At 42.7% G+C, this 25,098-nt stretch overlaps 1 protein-coding gene across 2 annotated transcripts in view; it reads left to right on the forward strand.

The window, feature by feature from the left end:
- STXBP5 (syntaxin binding protein 5) overlaps positions 1-25,098 on the forward strand; it is a 1,442,716-nt gene that overhangs the window by 942,402 nt on the left and 475,216 nt on the right. For both annotated transcript variants that reach the window (XM_053711794.1, XM_053711795.1), the window contains exon 8: positions 7,474-7,597. In XM_053711794.1, coding sequence (XP_053567769.1) covers positions 7,474-7,597 — 124 coding nt within the window. The remainder of the gene's footprint in view (positions 1-7,473; positions 7,598-25,098) is intronic.

The following is a 25,098-nucleotide window of genomic DNA, read 5'->3' on the forward strand; positions in this document are numbered from 1 at the left end:
AGAATCATGGGTTAATATCACTGGAACGGAGATTATTGAACAGGGGGGAATTTATGCATAATATCTTTATTGTTTTTGATGCTAAATTATGTGTGAGATGAGGCTCTAGCAATGTGTGAACAGTCAGGTGTAAGATCAGCGTGGCCTTCTTTTGGCGTGTTTTTTCTATAGTGCAGGGGCGGTCCTGCATGGCACGCCATGTGACCGGATGTGACCTCTTCAACTTCCTCTTTCCTGATCGGCAATTGCGGGAGACGTAACGGTTTCTCTGTGGTCCGGGTCAAAGGAGGTGGTAAATGCCCCAGCCATTGGTGTATAAAGGTGCCATTTCATTTATCTAGTCCGCATTAAAGGGCGTAAGCTATGGAGGACTCTGATATGTCAGAGGATACTCCCTCTTTAATTAAATCTAATATCTGTGTTTATTGTGAAGAGGTGCAGGTTAATCTGCCTGCTCAACTGTGTTCCACATGCTTTGATAAGATTGCAATATCTAAAAAGAACAAGATATTTAGTACTACTGAGCCGTCCACCTCTGAGGATTCTCCATCCCGCGAGGTGCGTTCCATCATTCATCTCTGATTACACATGTAGCTCCCCAAGGCCCTACTGATTCTCCCATGGGAGGGGCCGCGTGGCCACCAGATTTTGCTGCCCAGTTGCAAGAAGCGGTTTCTGCGGCCTTTCATGCCCTACCACGCCCCGCGAAGCGCAAGCGAAGGGAAAGACATTACCTTCCGTCCCAGGGGTCATCTATTCTGTTGGATGTCTCTAAAAGAGATTATCTGATGATGACGCCTCCGCCTCGTCGGAGGAGCCAGATTTTAAGTTTAAGATGGAGCATTTGCGCTTTTTACTGAAAGAAGTGCTTGCTTCGTTGGAGGTTCCGGAACCAAAATTTCCGGACTAACCTTCGATCCCTAAGCTAGGGTTTACGAGGACAGGGTGGTGCCTCAGACCTTCCCAGTTCCCGTGAAGATGGCTACTATTATTAAAGGGACAGTCTAGGCCAAAATAAACTTTCCTGATTCAGATAGAGCATGTAATTTTAAACAATTTTCCAGTTTACATTTATCACCAATTTTGCTTTGTTCTCTTGGTATTCTTAGTTGAAAGCTTAACCTAGGAGGTTCATATGCTAATTTCTTAGACCTTGAAGCCCACCGCTTTCAGATTGCATTTTAACAGTTTTTCACCACTAGAGGGTGTTAGTTCATGTATTTCATATAGATAACACTGTGCTCGTGCACGAGAAGTTATCTGGGAGCAGGCTAGACTGCAAGTCTGTTAAAAGAACTGAAAAAAGGGGCAGTTTGCAGAGGCTTAGATACAAGATAATCACAGAGGTTAAAAGTATATTATTATTATATTAAAAGTATATTATTATAACTGTGTTGGTTAAGCAAAACTGGGAAATGGGTAATAAAGGGATTATCTATCTTTTAAAACACTAAAAATTCTGGTGTAGACTGTCTCTTTAAGAATGAGTGGGAGAAACTTGGCTCATCCTTTTCTCCCTCTACCTCTTTTAAGAAGCTATTCCCCATTCTGGACTCTCAGCTCGAGCTATGGGGGCGGGCGATTCCTAAGGTATTCGCTAAACGTACGACTATTCCCCTTGATAATAGTTCGTCATTTAAGGAGCCCATGGATAAAAAGTTAGAATCCATGTTGAGAAAGATGTTTCAACAAACGGGTTTGTTTTCCAACCGGCAGCAGCAATCGCTGCCGTGGCTGGAGCGGCTACCTTCTGGTGTGACGCACTTGCAGCTATGGTCGAGGTGGAGACTCCCCTTGAGGAGATACAGGAAAAGATTAAGGCCTTGAGGGGTAGCTAATTCTTTTATCTGTGATGCGAATATACAGGTCATTAGTCTGAATGCCAAGACATCAGGTTTCTCTGTTCTAGCCTGTAGGGCTCTGTGGTTAAAGTTGTGGTCTGCTGACATGATTCCAAGTCTAGATTACTATCCCTTCCATTTCAAGGGAAAGTTTTCTTTAGTCCAGGCCTGGACTTGATCATATCCACGGTCACGGGAGGCAAAGGTGCTTTCCTTCCGCAGGATAAGAAGAATAAGCCTAAGGGCTCTACTTTTCATCCCTATCGTTCGGACAAGTCTCAGCGTCATCAGCATGCTGCAAAGACCGAACAGTCCAAGGGATCTTGGAAGCCAGCTCATTCCTGGAACAAGTCCAAGCAGAGCAAGAAGCCCACCGAGACAAAGTCGGCATGAAGGGGCGGCCCCCGATCCGTCTCTGGATCGCGTAGGAGGCAGACTATCTCTGTTCGCAGATGCTTGGATGAGAGACTTACAGGATCCTTGGGTCCTGGAGGTTATCACCCAGGGTTACAGAATAGGGTTCAAGACTCATCCGCCCAGGGGCAGATTCCTCCTGTCAAACCTATCCTCAAGACCAGAGAAGAGAGACGCCTTTCTAGAGAACGTGAGGGATCTCTCATCTCTCGGGTTTCATTTTTCCAGTACCTCTAGCAGAAAGGGGTCTAGGGTACTATTCAAACATTTTCGTGGTCCCAAAGAAGGATGGCATGTTTCGTCCAATTCTGGACCTAAAGTGCCTAAACAAGTTCCATCGTTCAAAATGGAGAAGATCAGGTCAATTCTTCACGTCCTTCATGTGCCAATCCACAAGGACCATGTCAGGTTCCTAAGATTTGCTTTTCTGGACCAACACTTCCAGTTTGTGGCTCTACCGTTCGGTCTGGCGACGGCTCCAAGAGTCTTTCCGAAGGTTCTGGGAGCGCTGCTCGCAGTAGCGAGAGCCAGTGGCTCCTTATCTGGACGATATTCTGGTCCAGGCTTCGTCCTGCGGTCTCGCGGAGGACCATTCGAGGGCTCTTCTTCTTCTCCTTCATTCCCACAGATGGAAGATAAACGAGGGAAAGAGTTCTCTGGTTCCCAGCAACACGATGGAGTTCCTGGGTACAATAATAGATTCCATATCCATGAAGATATTTATGACAGATCAGAGACGTTCCAAGATTGCGTCCAGCTGTCTTGCCCTTCAGACCTCCTCAAGATCATCTGTGGCCAAGTGTATAGAGATGATTGGGCTCTTAGTATCCAGCATCAATGTCATTCCATTCACCAGGTTCCATCTCCGACCTCTTCAGTTATTCATGTTGAGACAATGGAACAGTGATCACTCAGATCTATCCCAACAGATATCTCTAGACAACCGAGTGAGGGAATCCCTCTCTTGGTGGATCTGTCCGGGACAGCTGTCTCAGGGGACATCCTTCTTGAGGCCATCCTGGGAGATTGTGACCACGGACGCAAGTCTGTAAGGATGGGTAGCTGTTTGGGGTGCTAGAAGGGCACAGGGCAGGTGGACTCGAGAGGAGTCAACTCTACCAATAAATATTCTGGAACTTCATGCGATATTCAACGCTCTGAGGGCTTGGCCCCCCTTGGGGTCGTCCCGATTCATCAGATTCCAGTCGGACAACATTACCTCTGTAGCTTACATAAACCATCAGGGGGGCGGCAAGGAGCTCCCTTGCCATGAGGGAAGTATATCTGATTCTGGAATGGACAGAGACTCACAACTGTTCGCTCTCAGCGATCCACATTCCGGGTGTGGACAACTGGGAAGCGGATTTTCTCCGAAGACAATTGTTTCATCCAGGGGAATAGTCTCTCCATCCCGAGGTGTTTGCGGAGATCTGCAACAGATGGGAGATGCCGGAGATAGACCTCATGGCGTCCAGACTCAACTTCAAGCTACCCAGATACGGGTCGCAGTCCAGGGATCCCCAGGCAGAACTGATAGATGCCTTGGCAGTCCCCTGGGAGTTCAACCTAATTTACATATTTCTCCCATTGCCATGTCTCCCTCGAGTGGTGGCCCGCATCAAACAGGAGCAAGCTTTGACCATCCTGATTGCTCCGTTGTGGCCACGGAGAACGTGGTTTGCGGATCTGATGAGAATGTTGTTGTCTCCTCCACGGAGGTTACCCTGTCGCAGAGATATGCTGGTTCAGGGTCCTAATCTCCACCAAAATCTCTATTATCGGAGGCTGACTGCGTGGAGATTGAATGCCTAGTCTTGGCCAAGAGAGGGTTTTCGAGGGAGAGTTATTGATACTCTTATTCAGGCCAGGAAACCGGTCACTCGTCGCATTTATCATATGGTGTGGAGGACCTATTTATCCTGGTTTGAGGAACATGGATATCCCTGGCACAAGATTAAGGTATCCAGGATTCTGGCTTTTCTTCAAGATGTTCTGGATAAGTGCCTTGCTGCTAGTTCCTTAAAGGAACAGATTTCGGCCTTATCGGTTCTGTTACAAAAGAAGCTAGCGGAGCTTCCTGATATTCAGTCCTTTGTTCACACTCTGTCCAGAATCAGACTGATTTTTAGACCTTCGGCTCCCCCTTGGAGCTTGAACTTGGTTCTTAAGGTTTTGCAAAGGGTTCCTTTTAAACCTATGCATGCACTTGACATTAAGATTCTTTCCTGGAAGGTTCTGTTTCTTCTGGCTATTGCATCGGCTCCCAGAGTATCTGAGTTAGCGGCCTTGCAACATGAGCCTCCTTACCTGTTTTTTTACGCTGATAAGGCTGTGCTTCACACTGGTTTGGGATTTCTTCCCAAGGTGGTGTCTGATCGTAACATCAATCATTAGATAGTAGTTTCTTCCTTGTGTCCTAACTCTTCTTCGCCTAAGGAATGGTTACTTCATAACTTTGATGTGGTTTGAGCCTTGAAGTTTTATCTTCAGGCCACGAAGGATTTCAGACAGACTTCGTCCTTATTTGTGGTGTATTTAGGGAAACTTCGAGGGCAGAGGGCCTCTTCCATTTCACTGTCCTTTTGGTTGAGGAGAATTATTCGTCTGGCCTATGAGACAGCGGGACATAAGCCTCCTCAGAGGATTATGGCTCACTCAACTAGGGCTGTGGCCTCCTCTTAATGAATTAAGCAGTGGACTCTCCTCCCATTAAGATGTAAAACATTAATTATGCTTACCTGATAATTTAATTTCCATCTGTGGGAGGAAAGTCCACTGCTCCCGCCTGGTTGGCGGACCTGAATTTAAAATTATTCTTCTGGCACCATTTATACCCTGATATTTCTCCTACTGTTCCTTGTTCCCTTGGCAGAATGACTGGGGGATGAGGGGAGTGGGGGAGGTATTTAAGCCTTTGGCTGGGGTGTCTTTGCCTCCTCCTGGTGGTTCTTAATTCCCACAAGTAATGAATGAAGCAGTGGACTCTCCTCCCACAGATGGAAATTAAATTATCAGGTAAGCATAATTTATGTTATTTGTCGGCAGCGTTCGCCACACTGAGCGCTTCAGGCCGCCCGCGGCAGAACGCTATTTTGCAGTGAGGTGATCTTACCCAATAGCGTGCAAGCTATCCGGCATAATGCCAGCTTGCCCGCGCGGCTATTGGTGGAAATGTCACCTCATTTAAAAAATAGCGTTCTGCTGCGGATGGCCTGAGGCGCTCATCGTGGTGAATTATGCAGACAAATAAAGGAACTTTCAGCATGAAATATAAAATACTTCAAGATTGAAAGTTTCCTTTATTTGTAGCTCTGGTAAATCCTAGCATTTCACAAACGCTAGCATTTACCATCACTTTAAGGTATTTTTTAAATCACATGCTCCTGCATGTCTAGGGGACCCTTAAACTTAACGTTTAAGGAAAGTGCATGGACTTCCCTTTACAATATTGTGGCAGAATTTCCAAGATGGGCACATTGTTACTATATTGAGAAACCTACCACCATATTTGTACAGGAAGACTGCTCTTATGCTCTTGTGCACACTAGCTAAGGGGAAAGGTTGACTTCCATTCATAGAGAAGCATCTCCTTCTGCTATGTGGTGCTGATCACAAACAGTCAGAAAGGATGCTGTTGAAATGAGGTGCTCTACCACGCCCTTCCTGCCTGCAGTGCTATGTGTTTAAACTCTTCAAAGGGGTTAAAGTACCGCCCAGGAGCCAGAGAGCACTGCTGGTCCCAAGCTGATACTGCCTGTGAGCTCACTGTGTGACTGCTGTTGTCGATTGACTGTAAGAAAGAAGAGCATGGAATTTTTGCAATAAGTAAGGTGCCGCATGTACTAAGACCTGTGCGGACAAGTTTCACGATTTTGGAACCTGTCCTTACTGCTTTGCATCGAACGGGCAGAGGATACTGTACGTCAGCTGTCCATATATATCATTACACACTCACTTCAGTGTGAAAAGCCTCCTCCTTCTCTTGCATGACTAACTGCACGAGAGAAAGAAGGAGTTTGGAGTGATTTCTATATGCTAACTGAGAGGTGACGGAGAGTGTAAGAAGCAGCTGTCTTGATCCCCGCAAGGACTCCAAAGCAGCATAAACTGCTTATTACATTGAGCCCAATGTCTCATTTATTACTAGATTTCAAATGGTCTGCATTCTAAATAAATGTTTTAAAAGTATATTTGTTAGCAATATCAGCATTGTTTTGCAGTTCAGGGACAAACAGTGAATATTACCATAGAGTTTTTTGTGTGGCCATCTAGAGACAGAAAGAAATGAGATCCTGCACTGATCAAACAATTGCTGTATAACATATTGTAGGTCATGGTTTACGGAGCTTTGGGGCAATGGAAAAAAAGTAACCAACATTTTCATAAAAATACTGGAAAACCAGGTAAATTAAAAAAAAAAAAAAGTTTTTTTTCTTTTAATTTGTACCATTAAATATATAATGGTCAATTACATTTTGAGATTAATTTCCAGTTTTTAAAATGCACTTGCTGGGTTGCTTACTTTATGCATTATTATGATTTTTTTTTCTATGCACAAAGAGCAACCCGAGAACAATGATCTCAAGTTGAAGGGTAGCAGGTTCAGGGGTAATTTGCAGAACTGCTTCTTCACAGAGGGTGATTAATTCATGAAATAAACTTCCATTAGAGGTGGTAATGACAAGCACTGTGGGAGAAATTAAGAATGCCTGGTATAACTGTAAGGCTATTTTACAATCTTATTAAAGGAACATTAAACTTGTATGTTTCAAACAGAGCGTGCAATTGTTAACAACTTTCCATTTTACTTCTATTATCACAGTTGCTTTGTTCTCTTGGTGTTCTTTGTTGAAAAGTAGTCTCAGGAGCTAGCTGAACACATCGGCTGAATCAATGGCAAGAAGCAAACAGATGCAATCACCAATCGCCAGCTACCTCCCAGCAGTGCATTGCTGCCCCTGAGCCTACCTAAGTATGCTCTTCAACAAATGATACCAAGAAAATAATACAAATTTGAAGATATAAGTATATTGTAAAGTTCTTTAAAATCATATCCTCTGTCTTCGTCATGAAAGTTTAATTTGGACTTTACTGCGCCTTTAAGGTTATGGGAAATATGGGCAGACTTGATGGGCCCATTTATGGTCCTTATCTGCTGTCACATGTATTTCTATGTTTTGCTTATTAATGATAATAATATACTATGCCCTTTCCGCAGGCTATCCATTCTGTGGCTTGGCACCATGAAGGAAAACAGTTCATCTGCAGCCATTCAGATGGCACCTTGACCATTTGGAATGTAAGATCTCCCGCCAAGGCTATACAGACAATCGTACCCCATGGTAAGAGTCAGTTTTATTCTGTTTTAGTATTTGCAGTACCTGCCTACGTTGTTTCCTTCACACAGTGTGACAGGTCATGTACTGATGCCAATCTGAATGAGAACAAAATTGACATCTCTGTACTGTAACATTCCCCCAACATCCATCTCTTGATGTGACCTGTTTTGTTGTGTATATTTGGGAACAGACGCTGTGTGAATTATTATATAGCTTAGCAATCAAATAATTGATCCTTCCTCTAACCTCTTGGCTGTTCTACCATCAAATAGTCTAGAATAAACCTAAAACTAGATACTGTATGTGCATTCGGATATTTCGCGAGGATACGAATACGGAAGTTGGTGGCCACTCGTGCCGGTCAGCTCTTTTTGGAGCTGGATTTATTCCTTTGAAAGATCACAACACTAAGATCTGGATTTGCACAGATCTTAGTGTGGTGATCTTTCACAAGAGTAAATCCAGCTCCAAAAAGAGCCAATTGTCACTAACTGTCGCCTACTTCCACATTTCTAACCTCACAAAGGATCCAAATGCACATATCTACCTCAAACTAATTTGTCTTCTAAAACATGCTACTAAAATATAGTTGTACTGTTAATAATGTATAGAAAGAAAATGTATAACTCCAAAGTGATGCTTTAAATGGAAAAAACGTATGAAAATAAAATAAACGTTTCCCCACTGAATGCACCACTAAATGTACAAAATCTGTATAAAGATTAGAAACAAATACATTGGATATTCCAAAATGTATATGAATCATCAATGAACAGTACATACATTCAAAAGTCTCACAAAGTAAACCACTCCCCACAATGTTATACATATATATATATATATATATATATACAGATATATATATATATATATAACAGAATTTATGTTTACCTGATAAATTTCTTTCTCCAACGGTGTGTCCGGTCCACGGCGTCATCCTTACTTGTGGGATATTCTCTTCCCCAACAGGAAATGGCAAAGAGCCCAGCAAAGCTGGTCACATGATCCCTCCTAGGCTCCGCCTACCCCAGTCATTCGACCGACGTTAAGGAGGAATAATAGCATAGGAGAAACCATATGGTACCGTGGTGACTGTAGTTAAAGAAAATAAATTATCAGACCTGATTAAAAAACCAGGGCGGGCCGTGGACCGGACACACCGTTGGAGAAAGAAATTTATCAGGTAAACATAAATTCTGTTTTCTCCAACATAGGTGTGTCCGGTCCACGGCGTCATCCTTACTTGTGGGAACCAATACCAAAGCTATAGGACACGGATGAAGGGAGGGAGCAAATCAGGTCACCTAAATGGAAGGCACCACGGCTTGCAAAACCTTTCTCCCAAAAATAGCCTCAGAAGAAGCAAAAGTATCAAACTTGTAAAATTTGGTAAAAGTGTGCAGAGAAGACCAAGTCGCTGCCCTACATATCTGATCAACAGAAGCCTCGTTCTTGAAGGCCCATGTGGAAGCCACAGCCCTAGTGGAATGAGCCGTGATTCTTTCGGGAGGCTGCCGTCCGGCAGTCTCGTAAGCCAATCTGATGATGCTTTTAATCCAAAAAGAGAGAGAGGTAGAAGTTGCTTTTTGACCTCTCCTTTTACCTGAATAAACAACAAACAGGGAAGATGTTTGTCTAAAATCCTTTGTAGCATCTAAATAGAATTTTAGAGCGCGAACAACATCCAAATTGTGCAACAAGCGTTCCTTCTTTGAAACTGGTTTTGGACACAGAGAAGGTACGATAATCTCCTGGTTAATGTTTTTGTTAGAAACAACTTTTGGAAGAAAACCAGGTTTAGTACGTAAAACCACCTTATCTGCATGGAACACCAGATAAGGAGGAGAACACTGCAGAGCAGATAATTCTGAAACTCTTCTAGCAGAAGAAATTGCAACTAAAAACAAAACTTTCCAAGATAATAACTTAATATCAACGGAATGTAAGGGTTCAAACGGAACCCCCTGAAGAACGGAAAGAACTAAATTGAGACTCCAAGGAGGAGTCAAAGGTTTGTAAACAGGCTTGATTCTAACCAGAGCCTGAACAAAGGCTTGAACATCTGGCACAGCTGCCAGTTTTTTGTGAAGTAACACCGACAAGGCAGAAATCTGTCCCTTCAGGGAACTTGCCGATAATCCTTTTTCCAATCCTTCTTGAAGGAAGGATAGAATCCTAGGAATCCTAACCTTGTCCCAAGGGAATCCTTTAGATTCACACCAACAGATATATTTTTTCCAAATTTTATGGTAAATCTTTCTAGTTACAGGCTTTCTGGCCTGAACAAGAGTATCGATAACAGAATCTGAGAAACCTCGCTTCGATAAAATCAAGCGTTCAATCTCCAAGCAGTCAGCTGGAGTGAAACCAGATTCGGATGTTCGAACGGACCCTGAACAAGAAGGTCTCGTCTCAAAGGTAGCTTCCAAGGTGGAGCCGATGACATATTCACCAGATCTGCATACCAAGTCCTGCGTGGCCACGCAGGAGCTATCAAGATCACCGACGCCCTCTCCTGATTGATCCTGGCTACCAGCCTGGGGATGAGAGGAAACGGCGGGAACACATAAGCTAGTTTGAAGGTCCAAGGTGCTACTAGTGCATCCACTAGAGCCGCCTTGGGATCCCTGGATCTGGACCCGTAGCAAGGAACTTTGAAGTTCTGACGAGAGGCCATCAGATCCATGTCTGGAATGCCCCAAAGTTGAGTGACTTGGGCAAAGATTTCCGGATGGAGTTCCCACTCCCCCGGATGCAATGTCTGACGACTCAGAAAATCCGCTTCCCAATTTTCCACTCCCGGGATGTGGATAGCAGACAGGTGGCAGGAGTGAGACTCCGCCCATAGAATGATCTTGGTCACTTCTTCCATCGCTAGGGAACTCCTTGTTCCCCCCTGATGGTTGATATACGCAACAGTCGTCATGTTGTCTGATTGAAACCGTATGAACTTGGTCCTCGCTAGCTGAGGCCAAGCCTTGAGAGCATTGAATATCGCTCTCAGTTCCAGAATATTTATCGGTAGAAGAGATTCTTCCCGAGACCAAAGACCCTGAGCTTTCAGGGATCCCCAGACCGCGCCCCAGCCCATCAGACTGGCGTCGGTCGTGACAATGACCCACTCTGGTCTGTGGAATGTCATCCCTCGTGACAGGTTGTCCAGGGACAGCCACCAACGGAGTGAGTCTCTGGTCCTCTGATTTACTTGTATCTTTGGAGACAAGTCTGTATAGTCCCCATTCCACTGACTGAGCATGCACAGTTGTAACGGTCTTAGATGAATGCGCGCAAAAGGAACTATGTCCATTGCCGCTACCATCAACCCGATCACTTCCATGCACTGAGCTACGGAAGGAAGAGGAACGGAATGAAGTATTCGACAAGAGTCCAGGAGCTTTGTCTTTCTGGCCTCTGTTAGAAAAATCCTCATTTCTGAGGAGTCTATAATTGTTCCCAAGAAGGGAACCCTTGTTGACGGGGATAGAGAACTCTTTTCCACGTTCACTTTCCAGCCGTGCGATCTGAGAAAAGCCAGGACGATGTCCGTGTGAGCCTTTGCTCGAGGGAGGGACGACGCTTGAATCAGAATGTCGTCCAGGTAAGGTACTACTGCAATGCCCCTTGGTCTTAGCACAGCTAGAAGGGACCCTAGTACCTTTGTGAAAATCCTTGGAGCAGTGGCTAATCCGAAAGGAAGCGCCACGAACTGGTAATGTTTGTCCAGGAATGCAAACCTTAGGAACCGATGATGTTCCTTGTGGATAGGAATATGTAGATACGCATCCTTTAAATCCACCGTGGTCATGAATTGACCTTCCTGGATGGAAGGAAGGATAGTTCGAATGGTTTCCATCTTGAAAGATGGGACCTTGAGAAATTTGTTTAAGATCTTGAGATCTAGGATTGGTCTGAATGTTCCCTCTTTTTTGGGAACTATGAACAGATTGGAGTAGAACCCCATCCCTTGTTCTCTCAATGGAACAGGATGAATCACTCCCATTTTTAACAGGTCTTCTACGCAGAGCAAGAACGCCTGTCTTTTTATGTGGTCTGAAGACAACTGAGACCTGTGGAACCTTCCCCTTGGGGGAAGTCCCTTGAATTCCAGAAGATAACCCTGGGAGACTATTTCTAGCGCCCAAGGATCCAGAACATCTCTTGCCCAAGCCTGAGCGAAGAGAGAGAGTCTGCCCCCCACCAGATCCGGTCCCGGATCGGGGGCCAACATTTCATGCTGTCTTGGTAGCAGTGGCAGGTTTCTTTGCCTGCTTTCCCTTGTTCCAGCCTTGCATTGGTCTCCAAGCTGGCTTGGTCTGAGAAGTATTACCTTCTTGCTTAGAGGACGTAGCACCTTGGGCTGGTCCGTTTTTACGAAAGGGACGAAAATTAGGTCTATTTTTTGCCTTGAAAGGCCGATCCTGAGGAAGGGCATGGCCCTTACCCCCAGTGATATCAGAGATAATCTCTTTCAAGTCAGGACCAAACAGCGTTTTCCCCTTGAAAGGAATGTTTAGTAGCTTGTTCTTGGAAGACGCATCAGCCGACCAAGATTTCAACCAAAGCGCTCTGCGCGCCACAATAGCAAACCCAGAATTCTTAGCCGCTAACTTAGCCAATTGCAAAGAGGCGTCAAGAGTGAAAGAATTAGCCAATTTGAGAGCATTGACTCTGTCCATAATCTCCTCATAAGGAGGCGAGTCACTATCGAGCACCTTAATCAGTTCATCAAACCAGAAATATGCGGCTGTAGTGACAGGGACAATGCATGAAATGGGTTGTAGAAGGTAACCCTGCTGAACAAACATCTTTTTAAGCAAACCTTCTAATTTTTTATCCATAGGATCTTTGAAAGCACAACTATCCTCTATGGGAATAGTGGTGCGTTTGTTTAAAGTAGAAACCGCTCCCTCGACCTTGGGGACTGACTGCCATAAGTCCTTTCTGGGGTCGACCATAGGAAACAATTTTTTAAATATGGGGGGAGGGACGAAAGGAATACCGGGCCTTTCCCATTCTTTATTAACAATGTCCGCCACCCGCTTGGGTATAGGAAAAGCTTCTGGGAGCCCCGGCACCTCTAGGAACTTGTCCATTTTACATAGTTTCTCTGGGATGACCAAATTTTCACAATCATCCAGAGTGGATAATACCTCCTTAAGCAAAATGCGGAGATGTTCCAATTTAAATTTAAAAGTAATCACATCAGATTCAGCCTGCTGAGAAATATTCCCTAAATCAATAATTTCTCCCTCAGACAAAACCTCCCTGGCCCCCTCAGATTGGGTTAGGGGCCCTTCAGAGATATTAATATCAGCGTCGTCATGCTCTTCAGTAACTAAAACAGAGCATCCACGCTTACGCTGAACAGGGTTCATTTTGGCTAAAATGTTTTTGACAGAATTATCCATTACAGCCGTTAATTGTTGCATAGTAAGGAGTATTGGCGCGCTAGATGTACTAGGGGCCTCCTGAGTGGGCAAGACTCGTGTAGACGAAGGAGGGAATGATGCAGTACCATGCTTACTCCCCTCACTTGAGGAATCATCTTGGGCATCATTGTCATTATCACATAAATCACATTTATTTAAATGAATAGGAATTCTGGCTTCCCCACATTCAGAACACAGTCTATCTGGTAGTTCAGACATGTTAAACAGGCATAAACTTGATAAGAAAGTACAAAAAACGTTTTGAAATAAAACCGTTACTGTCACTTTAAATTTTAAACTGAACACACTTTATTACTGCAATTGCGAAAAAACATGAAGGAATTGTTCAAAATTCACCAAACTTTCACCACAGTGTCTTAAAGCCTTGAAAATATTGCACACCAAATTTGGAAGCTTTAACCCTTAAAATAACGGAACCGGAGCCGTTTTAAGCTTTAACCCCTTTACAGTCCCTGGTATCTGCTTTGCTGAGACCCAACCAAACCCAAGGGGAATACGATACCAAATGATGCCTTCAGAAGTCTTTTATAAGTATCAGAGCTCCTCTCACATGCGACTGCATGCCATGCCTCTCAAAAACAAGTGCGCAACACCGGCGCGAAAATGAGACTCTGCCTATGCTTTGGGAAAGCCCCTAAAGAATAAGGTGTCTGCCGATATTATTATATCAAAATACCCAGAATAAATGATTCCTCAAGGCTAAATAAGTGTTAATATCAATCGATTTAGCCCAAAAAATGTCTACAGTCTAAATAAGCCCTTGTGAAGCCCTTATTTACAATCGTAATAAACATGGCTTACCGGATCCCATAGGGAAAATGACAGCTTCCAGCATTACATCGTCTTGTTAGAATGTGTCATACCTCAAGCAGCAAAGACTGCAAACTGTTCCCCCAACTGAAGTTAATGCTCTCAACAGTCCTGTGTGGAACAGCCATGGATTTTAGTTACGGTTGCTAAAATCATTTTCCTCATACAAACAGAATTCTTCATCTCTTTTCTGTTTCTGAGTAAATAGTACGTACCAGCACTATTTGAAAATAACAAACTCTTGATTGAATAATGAAAAACTACAGTTAAACACTAAAAAACTCTAAGCCATCTCCGTGGAGATGTTGCCTGTACAACGGCAAAGAGAATGACTGGGGTAGGCGGAGCCTAGGAGGGATCATGTGACCAGCTTTGCTGGGCTCTTTGCCATTTCCTGTTGGGGAAGAGAATATCCCACAAGTAAGGATGACGCCGTGGACCGGACACACCTATGTTGGAGAAATATATATATATATATATATATATATATATATATATATATATATATATATATATACAGGTATATATAAAAAAAGGTGAGGAAGGGGGGAAAGAGAGCAATACTCAGCTTTGAGAAACAATACTGTGTTGTAAAGTCCAATTCTAGATCTTCAATTGGTTGATGAAGCGGCTGCTAATACTTCTTCATTCATCTCTGGGCATACAAATCTGTAATCACATCAAAGGTGTTGTGATGCTGCATTTTCATTGACAATTAACTCGATAACCAGCATACTCACAAAGTGCTTATCACTGAAAGTACTGAAAATGCCTCCTGAACTTTTTGGAGATGTTCAGTTAGCTCAACCTCCGGTAACTCTGGCAATCTCAAATGTCCTACTCTCACCGTTTCACAACCCAGCTACTAATCATTAAAGGCTGAGATGTCAATATTTTTGTGTAGACCAAATAGAATAAGCGTCTTCCGCTTCCATATCGAACAAGTTTCTATATGGCATAAATTAATATATCTATTGCAACTCCAAGTGTTCATGATTAGTTCAGTTGGGAAAATCCTAAAGTTATTGGCTCTGCCTTCATAGCAACATACTCCATTCCTAGGAACACTATGATTTAAAAGTGGTTTATTTAATTTCCTCTGGTGCTCATCCCACCATTAGACCCAATACATTTTGCATTTCGCTGGGTGCTTTTTCAAAGGAGTGAAACGCGTCAGCAGTAATGTACTGTGTCTAATTGTTTGTTTTGTATTGCTGCAAGTCCTAATATAGGGAACAGGGCAATCAGATTGCCACATAGTTAAACCCTCTATACCTCTTTATTTACAGCCCTTGGGGGTAGAGGCTGCAGGGGGACTTCTTTGTTGACATTCTAGTGTGGTAACTGGATTTGAACTCTTGAGCTTAGCCTTCAATCATTTGCAAATAGTCAGTCATGGGTGAATAGGTTACTAAGTTGCATTGGTAGTTAATATACACTAATTAGGTTATAGCTATGATTTTGTCACTATGTTGTCACACGTATTCACTGGAAATAGTAATATTAGGACCTAGCAGTTTTTATTATACTTTTTGGCACAGTTTATGTATTTTTATTTTGATCCGATATAGGATCAGCTTACTTAATGTACACATATGTAGTTAAAGTATATGTCACTTTTTTTGCTGACACCAGTTATGTCACTTTTTGTTGACACCAGTTGGTTCACTGGTATATTATATGATTACCTGTATTGTGTTATGAGATTGTATTTCATTTTATTTATTTGTTTTATATATATTATTGTAAAAGGTTGACTTATGGCTAGTTTAAGAATATTGTTTTGAGTGAGATATGATTGGTCACGTCTTGAAAGGTTTTTATGCAAGAGATCAACCTCTGATTGGATTTATGTATATTATGTGGCTACAGGGGGCTATTGAAACGTGTGCGAATCCTTACCTGTCATTTCAATTGCAGGGATACAGATAAATTATAACAAAGAATTGGATACATTAGGGACTTGAAACACAACAAATTTCTTTCATGATTTAGGTAGAACATACAATTTTAAACAGCTTTCCAGTTTACTTCTATTTTCCAGTGTGCTTCATTCTCTTGGTATCATTTGTTGAAGGAGCAACAATGCACTACTGGTTTCTAACTGAGAACAATGACAATCGGTATATATATGCAGTCACCAATCAGCAGCTAGTACCTAGGTTCTTTGCTGCTCCTGAACTTACATAGATAAACTTTTCAGCAAAGGATTACAAGATAAGGAAGCAAATTAAATAATAGAAGTATATTGGAAAGTTGTTTAAAAGCACATGCTCTTTCTAAATCATGAAAGAAAAAATTTGGGTTTCATGTCCCTTTAAGGAAATAATGATAGGTACATTTTAATCTATGGAGCAGTGATACGTCACTTGATTAGTACGCATGCACATTTTGCCCCGGCACAGGCTGATTAAAGAGCGGCAATGAATTGTTGGTTTTAATGAATATGTTGAGGGGTAAAGTGGTTACATTTATCATGCGCACGCGTACTTAGCAAGCAAGTGTGAAAGCTTGTTCTCTGTTTATAGTATTATGAATTAGTGTAATGACTGTCATTTGTCTTATTTTAGGATTGTGGGATTGGATCCCCTAGAATACGTATCTAGTCATTTGGTAAGCTCTAAACCTATAAGATTTTACCACATCATATATGATTCAAATGGAATGAAACGTATGCACAGTTCACCCCCATTTGACACAGTGTTAACACTATAAAGTTGTGCTGTAATAAACATTTGTTATTCACCTGAAGAAACAGTAGATAAATACTGAGAAACGCGTTGTGATTTGTTGTTTACATTTTTATTAAAGTCTATACTCTTTTCAGACACTGTCAGCATGCTTTTATTTGTCAATTGCCATTGTATTAACTTGGCAGCATACTAATAATATTGAGGTTCCGGTAATACAGCTGAGTTGTGGAACGTTCAGAGTAGGACCTTTGAGTTCTCCAGAGTTACAGGAGGTTGAGCTAACTGAATGGCTCCAAAAGGTTCAGGAGGCATTTTTTGCACTTTCAGGTGCTAAGCACTTTGTGAGTATGCTGGTTATCAAGTGAATTGGCCATTAATAGGTGTCAATTATAATGCACCATTGCGATGCCTTCTTTTTGATGTGATTAAAGATTTGCATTCTTTAAATGGGAATGTGCAATTTTTGCAACCAAGATATGATTTGTTGCAATTGATGTGATTTAATTCTTGATTGGTTACATATATGTTATTAAGGTCATTGAAGCCCAGGAGCTTTTAAAATGTATAGACCAGATGGTCCAGGATCTCTGTATATAGTGAGTACTATTACAGTTAAAATAATCAGATTACAAATCTAGAAATTCTCCCTTGTTATTTATTTGCAACCCCTATCATTAGGGGTAGACTGAGACCAACCAGGGCCCTGGGCAAAAATTAGGGAAGGGCCCCACACCCACAAACATGCAAATATAGACTATTGAGCATGGCCACCTCCCTGCCCTGCCCCCAACCTACAGAGATAGGCCCTTAACCTCAAGGGTCAGAAACAGGGCCCCCAAACTCCAGAGCCAGATTCCACATTCCATGGCCCCCAGAGCAACAGACCCCACCATTCCAGGGACAAGTCCTTCACTTGGCGGGGGCTCACACACTTAACTGCTAGTGGGCCCTCCTACATTCCAGACCCTCTGTCTAGGTCGTATTTGCCTGACTACCAGCCATATTTTTTTTCTGAGACTTCTGAATTGTGGTCACAATTTTACAAACATGTTTTCCCATTTTTCTGTAGATAAGTTGTATTCCAGGATACAAATCACCCATCTATATTGTATGTGATTTTCAGATAGTTCTTTTCTGTTATAAAAAAAGAAAAGAAAAAGATTATTATTGAAAATACATTATGGTGTATATAATTAAATTGCCTCCTTAAGAATTGTTTCTTGAATACCTACTGCAGTGCGTAATGAAAGCAATTTTCTTTTGGAATCATCTTTGAATGAATTTTATAAATCATATCTTCCTTTTTATCTAAGTACCTTGAGTTATTCTTTCCTATAAAATTACTGAAGGGTAATACATTTTCTAATATTTCTGGTGTTAATCTCTAGTTTTAACCATTTTTTTTTTCTATTACATCTAAATGATCCCTTAGAGATGCTATCTTTCCTCATTTCTAGATCATTACTTTGGTGTTAATGTATTTATTTTCAGCAGCGGTCTTAAAGGGACACTGCAGTCAGAAAACAAAGTGCAATATTTGAAAATGCCTTGGTTATAATTAGCTGGTTCTCCATATGTTTTGCAGGTGGCTAGGGAGCATAGGAAAATAGTGCGCTGTGAACTGATTGACCATTACATTCGAATTACAAAGCTTATGAAAGGAAATCCAAACAACAATACACTGCAAAAATTCTATTTAAAGGGACAGTAAACTTTTTTCCCTAGTGTGTATTATGTGCTCAATTAGTCAACCACTCACCTTTTAATAATCCAATTATTTATTATATATTGCTTTTCAACAATGATTCTTGGTTCCCTCTTTGTAGCCCCCCTGTCACAGGGTTGTTGTCAAATCGCAACTCGATTGATCCTGCCCACACTCCTGCACTAAATATAGCAGCTGAAGGTTTTATCCAGCACAGGAGCACACAACAATAAGGAGAACAGTGCTACTGATTGGGTTATGATTTGACAGCAAGCCTGTGATGCAGACACAAAGGATACAATGAGAACAGTAAATGAGATAATAAAGGTAAATTGGAAAGTTGTTTAAAATAGCATGATAATAGTTTACTTGGATTTTCACGTCCCTTTAAGAGGACATTAACATATCATGTGTCAACAATTAAGCATTGTATTGCAAATTAATTATTTTAAAACATTTATCATTGCCATTTTTTGGCACAATTTAGATGGTTTTGTACATCAACATCAGTTCAAGATTACACTTCTTGAAAAGCATAGTGGTGCTTATTTTCCTGATCTCCTTTTGCTGTGGCCAATACAAAACAAATAATTTATATTTTATATGTCTTAAATAAATATTATATTGAGTTGAGTTGAATGGATTTTCAGGTAAATATTTTTTACAGTGTTTTTGTTTTAGTTTAAAATTGACTTTTCGGGGGGGCGTGTCCAAGCAGTGTTCTGGATAGGAAACCCTTTCTGTAGGCTCCAGCAGAATCCTTTGTAATCCGCCAATTATTACCTCTTAACAGCAAGAATAAGATTACATTTTACAAAAAGCTCCACAGTGCTGGCTATTGTGGCCCTATATCTCTTTTTCTGGCAGTTTTTATGACACTGGGGGCTCAGATCGGAGCATAAAGGCCTAAGGCGGCGGCCTACTACTTCTAGGCATCCACCTCCCCCCCCGGGAAGAGCCGGGTTATCAGTGCTGTCAGAGCAATGTGACTTACTGAACCTCTTCGACATATATCACTAACTGGACAAAGAGCTGATACACCATTTAGCATCACTTTATTATAACAAGAACTCTGGAGGGGAGAAGAAACAACTTTACAATATGACTGGAGAAAACTGCCTAATGCACCTTGAGGAGTTTCCTGCAAAACTTGCATCCCTCATGCACAGACTAATAGAGAAGGCTCCATATGACTACCTGCTAAATCGATAAGCAATGGAGAAAGAAGTTACAAAGCACTAGGTAGAAAAGCCTGCAATGAAACAATATTGCAGCTCTAGCGCTGCCGTTAACCTAGCTACATCAGGGAAGCTGGAAACAAGACAATATTTCTCCAACATAGGTGTGTCCGGTCCACGGCGTCATCCTTACTTGTGGGATATTCTCTTCCCCAACAGGAAATGGCAAAGAGCCCAGCAAAGCTGGTCACATGATCCCTCCTAGGCTCCGCCTACCCCTGTCATTCTCTTTGCCGTTGTACAGGCAACATCTCCACGGAGATGGCTTAGAGTTTTTTAGTGTTTAACTGTAGTTTTTATTATTCAATCAAGAGTTTGTTATTTTAAAATAGTGCTGGTATGTACTATTTACTCAGAAACAGAAAAGAGATGAAGATTTCTGTTTGTATGAGGAAAATGATTTTAGCACCGTAACTAAAATCCATGGCTGTTCCACACAGGACTGTTGAGAGCAATTAACTTCAGTTGGGGGAACAGTGTGCAGTCTCTTACTGCTTGAGGTATGACACATTCTAACAAGACGATGTAATGCTGGAAGCTGTCATTTTCCCTATGGGATCCGGTAAGCCATGTTTATTAAGATAGTAAATAAGGGCTTCACAAGGGCTTATTAAGACTGTAGACTTTTTCTGGGCTAAATTGATTCATTATTAACACATATTTAGCCTTGAGGAATCATTTATTCTGGGTATTTTGATATGATTATATCGGCAGGCACTGTTTTAGACACCTTATTCTTTAGGGGCTTTCCCTAATCATAGTCAGAGCCTCATTTTCGCGCCGGTATGGCGCACTTGTTTTTGAGGACAGCATGGCATGCAGCTGCATGTGTGTGGAGCTCTGATACATAGAAAAGTCTTTCTGAAGGCATCATTTGGTATCGTATTCCCCTTTGGGCTTGGTTGGGTCTCAGCAAAGCAGATTCCAGGGACTGTAAAGGGGTTAAATATAAAAACGGCTCCGGTTCCGTTATTTTAAGGGTTAAAGCTTCCAAATTTGGTGTGCAATACTTTTAAGGCTTTAAGACACTGTGGTGAAATTTTGGTGAATTTTGAACAATTCCTTCATACTTTTTCGCAATTGCAGTAATAAAGTGTGTTTAGTTTAAAATTTAAAGTGACAGTAACGGTTTTATTTTAAAACGTTTTTTGTGCTTTGTTATCAAGTTTATGCCTGTTTAACATGTCTGAACTACCAGATAGATTGTGTTCTGACTGTGGGGAAACCAAGGTTCCTTCTCATTTAACTATATGTATTTTATGTCATAAAAAAATTTAGTAAAAATGATGCCCAAGATGATTCCTCAAGTGAGGGGAGTAAGCATGGTACTGCATCATCCCCTCCTTCGTCTACACCAGTCTTGCCCATACAGGAGGCCCCTAGTACATCTAGTGCGCCAATACTCCTTACTATGCAACATTTAACGGCTGTAATGGATAATTCTATCAAAAACATTTTAGCCAATATGCCCACTTATCAGCGAAAGCGCGACTGCTCTGTTTTAGAAAATTCTGTAGAGCATGAGAACGCTGATGATATGGTTTCTGAAGGGCCCCTACACCAGTCTGAGGGGGCCAGGGAGGTTTTGTCTGAGGGAGAAATTTCAGATTCAGGAAACATTTCTCAACAAGCTGAACCTGATGTGATTACTTTTAAATTTAAGTTGGAACATCTCCGCGCTCTGCTTAAGGAGGTGTTATCCAATTTGGATGATTGTGATTATCTGGTCATTCCAGAACCACTATGTAAAATGGAAAAGTTCTTAGAGGCCCCGGGGCCCCCCGAAGCTTTTCCTATATCCAAGCGGGTGGCGTACATTGTTAGTAAAGAATGGGACAGGCCCGGTATACCTTTAGTACCTCCCCCCATATTTATAAAATTGTTTTCTTATAGTCGACCCCAGAAAGGACTGATGGCAGACAGTCCCCAAGGTCGAGGGGGCGGTTTCTACTCTACACAAGCGCGCCACTATACCCATAGAAGACAGTTGTGCTTTCCAAGATCCTATGGATAAAAAATTAGAAGGTCTGCTAAAGATGTTTGTTCAGCAAGGTTCCCTTCTACAACCAATTGCATGCATTGTCCCTGTCACTGCAGCCGCGTGTTTCTAGTTTGATGAGCTAGGAAAGGCGATTATTAGTAATTCTTCTTCTTATGAGGAGATTATGGACAGAATTCGTGCTCTTAAATTGGCTAATTCTTTCACCCTAGACGCCACCTTGCAATTGGCTAGGTTAGCGGCGAAAAAATTCTGGGTTTGCTATTGTGGCGCAGAGCGCTTTGGTTAAAATCTTGGGCAGCGGATGCGTCTTCCAAGAACAAATTGCTTGACATTCCTTTCAAGGGGAAAACACTCTTTGGCCCTGACTTGAAAGAGATTATCTCTGATATCACTGGGGGCAAGGGCCACGCCCTTCCTCAGGATAGGTCTTTTCAAGACCAAAAATAAACCTAAGTTTCGTCCCTTTCGCAGAAACGGATCAGCCCCAAGGGCTACGTCCTCTAAGCAGGAAGGTAATACTTCTCAAGCCAATCCAGCCTGGAGACCTATGCAAGGCTGGAACAAAGGAAAGCAGGCCAGGAAACCTGCCACTGCTACCAAGACAGCATGAAATGCGGGCCCCCGATCCGGGACCGGATCTGGTGGGGGGCAGACTCTCTCTCTTCGCTCAGGCTTGGGCAAGAGATGTTCTGGATCCTTGGGCGCTAGAAATAGTCTCCCAAGGTTATTCTCTGGAGTTCAAGGGGCTTCCTCCAAGGGGGAGGTTCCACAGGTCTCAGTTGTCTTCAGACCACATAAGAAGACAGGCATTCTTACATTGGGTAGAAGACCTGCTAAAAATGGGAGTGATTCATCCTGTTCCATTAGGAGAACAAGGGATGGGGTTCTACTCCAATCTGTTCATAGTTCCCAAAAAAGAGGGAACGTTCAGACCAATCTTAGATCTCAAGATCTTGAACAAGTTTCTCAAGGTTCCATCGTTCAAGATGGAAACCATTCGAACACTTCTTCCTTCCATCCAGGAAGGTCAATTCATGACCAAGGTGGATTTCAAGGATGCGTATCTACATATTCCTATCCACAAGGAACATCATCGGTTCCTAAGGTTTGCATTCCTGGACAAGCATTTCCAGTTCGTGGCGTTTTCTTTCGGATTAGCCACTGCTCCTAGGATTTTCTCATAGGTACTAGGGTCCCTTCTGGCGGTGCTAAGACCAAGGGGCATTGCTGTAGTACCTTACTTGGACGACATTCTGATTCGAGCGTCGTCCCTTCCTCAAGTAAAGGCTCACACGGACATTGTCCTGGCCTTTCTCAGATCTCACGGATGGAAAGTGAACGTGGAAAAGAGTTCTCTATCTCCGTCAACGAGGGTTCCCTTCTTGGGAACTATAATAGACTCCTTAGAAATGAGGATTTTTCTGACAGAAGCCAGAAAAACAAAACTTCTAGACTCTTGTCGGATACTTCATTCCGTTCCTCTTCCTTCCATAGCGCAGTGCATGGAAGTGATAGGTTTGATGGTAGCGGCAATGGACATAGTTCCTTTTGTGCGCATTCATCTAAGACCATTACAACTGTTCATGCTCAGTCAGTGGAATGGGGACTATTCAGACTTGTCTCCGAAGATACAAGAAAATCAGAGGACCAGAGACTCATTCCGTTGGTGGCTGTCCCTGGACAACCTGTCACAAGGGATGACCTTCCGCAGACCAGAGTGGGTCATTGTCACGACCGACGCCAGTCTGATGGGCTGGGGCGCGGTCTGGGGATCCCTGAAAGCTCAGGGTCTTTGGTCTCGGGTAGAATCTCTTCTACCGATAAATATTCTGGAACTGAGAGCGATATTCAATGCTCTCAAAGCTTGGCCTCAGCTAGCGAGGGCCAAGTTCATACATCAACCATCAGGGGGGAACAAGGAGTTCCCTAGCGATGGAAGAAGTGACCAAAATCATTCTATGGGCGGAGTCTCACTCCTGCCACCTGTCTGCTATCCACATCCCAGGAGTGGAAAATTGGGAAGCGGATTTTCTGAGTCGTCAGACATTGCATCCGGGGGAGTGGGAACTCCATCCGGAAATCTTTGCCCAAGTCACTCAACCGTGGGGCATTCCAGACATGGATCTGATGGCCTCTCGTCAGAACTTCAGAGTTCCTTACTACGGGTACAGATCCAGGGATCCCAAGGCGGCTCTAGTGGATGCACTAGTAGCACCTTGGACCTTCAAACTAGCTTATGTGTTCCCGCCGTTTCCTATCATCCCCAGGCTGGTAGCCAGGATCAATCAGGAGAGGGCGTCGGTGATTTTGATAGCTCCTGCGTGGCCACGCAGGACTTGGTATGCAGATCTGGTGAATATGTCATCGGCTCCACTATGGAAGCTACCTTTGAGACGAGACCTTCTTGTTCTAGGTCCGTTCGACCCACTCCAGCTGACTGCTTGGAGATTGAACGCTTGATCTTATCAAAGCGAGGGTTCTCAGATTCTGTTATTAATACTCTTGTTCAGGCCTGAAAGCCTGTAACCAGAAAAATTACCACATAATTTGGTATATCTGTTGGTGTGAATCTGCAGGATTCCCTTGGGACAAGGTTAAGATTCCTAAGAGTCTATCCTTCCTTCGAGAAGGATTGGAAAAAGGATTATCTGCAAGTTCCTTGATGGGACAGATTTCTGCCTTGTCTGTGTTACTTCACAAAAAGCTGGCAGCTGTGCCAGATGTTCTAGCCTTTGTTCAGGCTCTGGTTAGAATCAAGCCTGTTTACAAAATTTGGACTCCTCCTTGGAGTCTCAACCTAGTTCTTTCAGTTCTTCAGGGGGTTCCGTTTGAACCCTTACATTCCGTTGATATTAAGTTATTATCTTGGAAAGTTTTGTTTTTGGTTGCAATTTCTTCTGCTAGAAGAGTTTCAGAATTATCTGCTCTGCAGTGTTCTTCTCCTTATCTGGTGTTCCATGCAGATAAGGTGGTTTTGCGTACTAAACCTGGTTTTCTTCCAAAAGTTGTTTCTAACAAAAACATTAACCAGGAGATAGTTGTGCCTTCTTTGTGTCCTAATCCAGTTTCAAAGAAGGAACGTTTGTTGCACAACTTGGATGTAGTTCGTGCTCTCAAATTTTACTTAGCAGCTACTAAGGATTTCAGACAAACTTTGTCTTTGTTTGTGGTTTATTCTGGTAAACGGAGAGGTCAAAAAGCAACTTCTACCTCTCTCTCCTTCTGGATTAAAAGCATTATCCGATTGGCTTATGAGACTGCCGGACGGCAGCCTCCTGAAAGAATCACAGCTCACTCCACTAGGGCTGTGGCTTCCACATGGGCCTTCAAGAACGAGGCTTCTGTTGATCAGATATGTAAGGCAGCGACTTGGTCTTCACTGCACACTTTTTCTAAATTTTACAAATTTGATACTTTTGCTTCTTCTGAGGCTATTTTTGGGAGAAAGGTTTTGCAAGCCGTGGTGCCTTCCATTTAGGTGACCTGATTTGCTCCCTCCCTTCATCCGTGTCCTAAAGCTTTGGTATTGGTTCCCACAAGTAAGGATGACGCCGTGGACCGGACACACCTATGTTGGAGAAAACAGAATTTATGTTTACCTGATAA

The sequence above is a fragment of the Bombina bombina genome, chromosome 4 (assembly GCF_027579735.1).
Source record: "Bombina bombina isolate aBomBom1 chromosome 4, aBomBom1.pri, whole genome shotgun sequence".
NCBI classification, from domain to species: domain Eukaryota; kingdom Metazoa; phylum Chordata; class Amphibia; order Anura; family Bombinatoridae; genus Bombina; species Bombina bombina.